Source organism: Arachis ipaensis, chromosome B04 (assembly GCF_000816755.2).
Source record: "Arachis ipaensis cultivar K30076 chromosome B04, Araip1.1, whole genome shotgun sequence".
Lineage (NCBI taxonomy): Eukaryota > Viridiplantae > Streptophyta > Magnoliopsida > Fabales > Fabaceae > Arachis > Arachis ipaensis.
In genome coordinates, this window is record NC_029788.2 from 128,690,513 (window position 1) to 128,695,299 (window position 4,787).

Below are 4,787 nucleotides of genomic sequence, written 5' to 3' on the forward strand. Positions count from 1 at the left end.
TATTAATAAATTGATATATAGAAGGATTAAGGTGATTAATTTATAATCTTTTGCAAACTAATTTAATTAATAATATCTTTTAAAAACGAATGTAAAAAATAATTAAATTTTTAAAGACTAATTTGACCATATTAATTTTAGAAACGAAACATTAGAAATATAAAAATAGAATATTTTGTTCATATATTAAGCCCTATCACTCCTATCAATATGTAAACTAGTTTATCCGAGCAATTGAAAATAATCGCAAGTGCTACAACAACAAAACTTTATTCTATTAGATAAAGTTAGTTATATAGACTAAATCACATTAAATTTTATCATATATTATATTTACGGTAAAATTATTTACACATAAAACTACGACGTATATATTAAACACTAAACACCAATCAATTATCATATGTGAATACTTATTTATTAAATTTAGTTATTTTAATGGTTAATTATTATTTTACTGTAAAAATATATATAATAATTAATTTAATAATTGATTTTTTTACAAATATCGATTCTTTTTTATGAATAATGAAGTTAGAGACATTCCTTCTTCTGTTATATATGTATACGTGTTAATTTTTTTTTGCCAAGGGTTTATGTTTATCACGTATTATAAGTTTTCATTGAATTTAAATTATAACTATTAATAGTGTGAAAAACCAGAAAATTACATTATCAACCTTCAATCAGGACAACCAAAACAGAAACCTTCAATCTCATACTTGTTATTTAAGCTCCATTCCACTAAACTATTTATAGTGGTTTAGAAAATGTAATTTAAACGTGTTAAATAGAAATGTGAAAACTCAGGTGCAATTTCACTTGAAGTTGATAACTGAGAGTTGTTAGATAAAAATTTAGTCAAATCATTTAAATAATTTAATGACTCTCAACTATGAACTTCACGTGAAGTTGACTCCACCTGAGTTTTCACCAAATAGAAAATAGTACATTTTATTTTATTAAAGATGAAACCAACACAAGAAGTTTCTGCAAACAAATACAAGAAGAACATTCTTATCATTCATTGAGCCACTTCATAAACTTGTTGAAGTTCTGTGTGGACTTGCCATCTTTTGCAATGTTATTCATAATCATATCCTTCATCTTCTTAGACCTTCCCTTAATCTCTTCATCTCCCAAGAGTTGTTCCACTTTCTTCTTTATCTCCCAACGTGATATAATCCCTTTCTCATCCTCCTCAAATCCCAAACCCACCTTCCAAAAATCACAAATATATGCCTTGTCTACAAATTGATCAGCAAAATAAGGCCAACACAAGAAAGGTACCCCATTAGACACACCATCCATAGTAGAATTCCAACCACAATGACTAACAAAACAAGCTATAGAAGGGTGTTTTAACACCATTTGTTGGGGTGTCCATTTGACAATTTTACCCTTAGTGCCTTGAAATTCATTAGGGTATTTGTGTTTTGTAACACTACCATTAGAATCTTCACGCACAACCCAAAGAAAAGGCCTATTAGTAAGTTCAAGCCCAAGTGCAAGTTCTTTGAATTGGTTTGGGTCAAAAATAGTGAAACTACCAAATGCAACATATATAACAGAACATGGTGCTTGTTGATCAAGCCAACTCAAGCAAGAATGATCTTCTTGCCAGAATTGGCCCAATGATCTAAACTTGTGACACTCTTTTATTGGCCCAATTGGTAAGATCTTTGGGCATAAGGATAATGCACCAGGTTCTAGCTCTATGGTTGTGTTGGAAAGCCACCAATCAGTTAAATGTGACCATTGTATTGATCTTGCAAGGTAATGAAATACAGTCTTTTGTGATGATGCATCACTAAAGCAGGACCAAGGCATATCAGTTATATTCATATTAGGCATTTTTGGAGATAGTTGAAATTTCCCTTTTTTAATGGGGAATCCTGCAGTTACAATCAAACAAAACAAACGTGAATGACAAGAGCTATGTAATTAGATTGAAAAGTATGGGGGGAAAAAATCAATTGGTTACTTTTTAAACAAATTGATTTACCATTACCACTACATGTTTTATATTTGTCCTTTGTTTTTTTGGTTGTTTTTATTTAAAAAAAATGAAATAAGCAAACAATTATCATTTTTCAGACCACTACATCAAGTTAGCATGATGATACTACTAAAAGGATCAAAATCCTCTAATGCAAACAAAAGGAAAGTATATATTTTTTTATATTAAAATTATAGAACTCATAATGATAAAAATTACAAATTTAATTATATTTCTTACGTGGTTACTTTACAAATATTCTTGCTTTAGAAGATTTTTTCTATTAAATTCTTAAAATACTCCTTCAAATTTACGACTTTCACCATTTTAATCCTTCAATTATTTATATTGGTGTTCGAAGTCGTTTTGGACACCATCTTAGTTCCTAAATTCATTTTAGTACTGAATTAATGAACTAAGTTTTGAGCTAACTCTGACTTGCTACGCTGGATACAAGATTAAACAATATTGTTTCGTTTTAGCAATTAAACAAAGCAAAAACGAAAAGAGAAAGAAGAGCAATGTGCAAATTATTATATCTTTTTTCATTCTCCAAAACGACCTTGTTTTTTATCTTATTTAAGAGGTAAAACGAAAAAATGTCATTTAATTATATGTGATGTGATGTCTTGTGTGATAACTGAGAGCTAGCTCAACATTCCATTAGTAAACTCAACATCGAAAAGAATTTAAGAATCAATATGGTATGTGGAGCCAAATTTCTCAGACGAATATAATAAATTTTGAATCTGAAAAATTAAAACGGTAAAAGTCATAAATTTTATGATCACTATAGGAATTTGGTCAATTTTCTTACTAAAGATTGGATCATTAGCTTTGCTAGAAAATTTGCTAATTCTTATTTGGTAATATTTTTACAAAAGAGAGAGGAAACTCACACTATTCGCAAATAAATTTGCAGGTAATAAATTTGCAAACAAAACGTTTAGTGTGTATTTAATTGCTTACCATCACTATCCATAATTCCATCCTCAATAAGCTTTGGAATGTTGTCTTCCAAGGCAAGCATAGCTGACGATGAAGGGATGATGATAGCACCTTTGATTGCAAGCTTTTGTGCTATTTCCAAAGCCCATGCCATATATGTGTCACAAACTATGCTTGTGATTCTGTTACTCCCATCATCCCTGGAATTAATGTCCCTTATAAGCATTCCAAGATCACTAGGCATGGTTCTCACCATTGAAGCAATTAAACCAGCGATGTCACTTCTATCATCTTCAGGTCCTAACCCATCAGCAAGTGAGACTAATTCCACTTCTGAACCATCAAGAGTAATCTTACCATTCATTGCAGTAAGAACTCTCTTGTGGTTGAACTCAGTGTTGACAAAGGTAACTTTGCAGCCATGTTGAACTAGTTTGTGTGATAAGTGCATTAAAGGGTTCACATGCCCCTGTGCTGGAAATGGCAGAACTAGAACATGTTTCAGACTCATCTTTCTGGAGAATTTTTGTGTGGCTAAGGGAAACAATAATGAGTGACTACTACTTTAATTAGGTGATGCACAATTTAATATTTATTTGAGATATTTATTAGACCTAAAGGTGGTAGAGGAAATAGAAGATCAGAGATACAATTATGTCATAATTATTGTGTGGCTACTGGCTTAGAGACAATAATGAGTGACTAGTTAAGTGATGTGCAAGGTATATATATATATATATATGAGTGAATACCCCATCCGGCCCTGACAATTATCTCAAAAAGACAACGAGGCCCCCAAGAAAAAAAAACACCCAATCCAGCCTCTGATAATTTTTTTTGGGACTGATTAGCCCCTGTGCAAAAAAAAATAACATTGATTTTTTTTGGCACAGGGACTTCGTTGTCCTTTCGAAGTAATTGTTAGGGGCCGGGTTGGGTTTATTTTTTTTGTCAGGGGCCGAGTTGGGGTTTTTTTTGTCAGGGACCTCGTTGTCTTTCGAAGTAATTGTCAAGGGCTGATTTGAATTTTTCTCTATATATATATNTTTATTTGAAATATTTATTAGATCTAAAGGTGGTAGAGGAAATAGTAGATCAAAGATATAATTATGTGAAAATCATAATTTAATCATTAATTTTTCATATATGTATAAGAATTAAGGTTTCTAAGATGGAATAACTCATAACATAGAGCAAATACAGTATCCAGTACTAGTAATTACAAAATCTAAAGACGACAAGATACATATGCAATAATGATTAGGAGATCAGGAAAACCGCAACAAGAGTGATCATTTTAAGGAAGAAAACAAAACCACTTCCTGATCTCATCTGTCAACCATTGCCAGGGTATTTTTTTATTTAAATAAAATAATTTATTTATTTATTTATTTAAATAAATCAATTTATAAAATTTTATTTTTTAAAATATTTAATTATAATTTTGTTGGCACAAAAAGAAAAAGAAATAAATATTAATGATATTTATGCTAATGCTGATAGCAAAAACAACGCTAATAAATTATTTCTGTCTTTTCACTGTTAGTTACTAGTAAAAATAAAGTAATTTTTTTTTCCAAATTTAAGCTGTCACTATAAGTAAAAATGAACAAAAAAGAGAGAAGAGAAAAAATTATTGTCAACCACTTCTACGTTTTTCTTTCTTCTCTTGTTTTCGTTTTCACTGACAATAACAGTGTAAACATGGTGATTTTTGTTTTCATTTTTGGTACCAACAAAATTGTAATTAAATATTTAAAAAAATAAAATTTTGTAAATCGATTTATTTAAGTAAACAATTAATTTATTCTATTTAAATAAAGAGTTCCATTGCTAGCAA

General features: G+C 29.8%; 1 protein-coding gene across 1 annotated transcript; it reads right to left on the reverse strand.

The window, feature by feature from the left end:
• On the reverse strand, positions 857-3,529 carry LOC107635401 (UDP-glycosyltransferase 83A1). Its single transcript, XM_016338873.2, has 2 exons — positions 2,969-3,529; positions 857-1,895 (listed from the first exon to the last, which is right to left on the reverse strand). The coding sequence occupies exons 1-2, from the start codon at positions 3,456-3,458 to the stop codon at positions 1,021-1,023; spliced, it is 1,365 nt and encodes a 454-aa protein (XP_016194359.1). The 5' UTR covers positions 3,459-3,529; the 3' UTR covers positions 857-1,020.

Excerpts from the sequence above, each read along its gene's own strand:
- LOC107635401 (XM_016338873.2), bottom strand. The coding sequence starts at position 3,458 with ATGAGTCTGAAACATGTTCTAGTTCTGCCATTTCCAGCACAGGGGCAT. Across the intron at positions 1,896-2,968 it reads TGGAATTATGGATAGTGATG|GATTCCCCATTAAAAAAGGG; the intron begins GTAAGCAATTAA and ends TTGTAACTGCAG.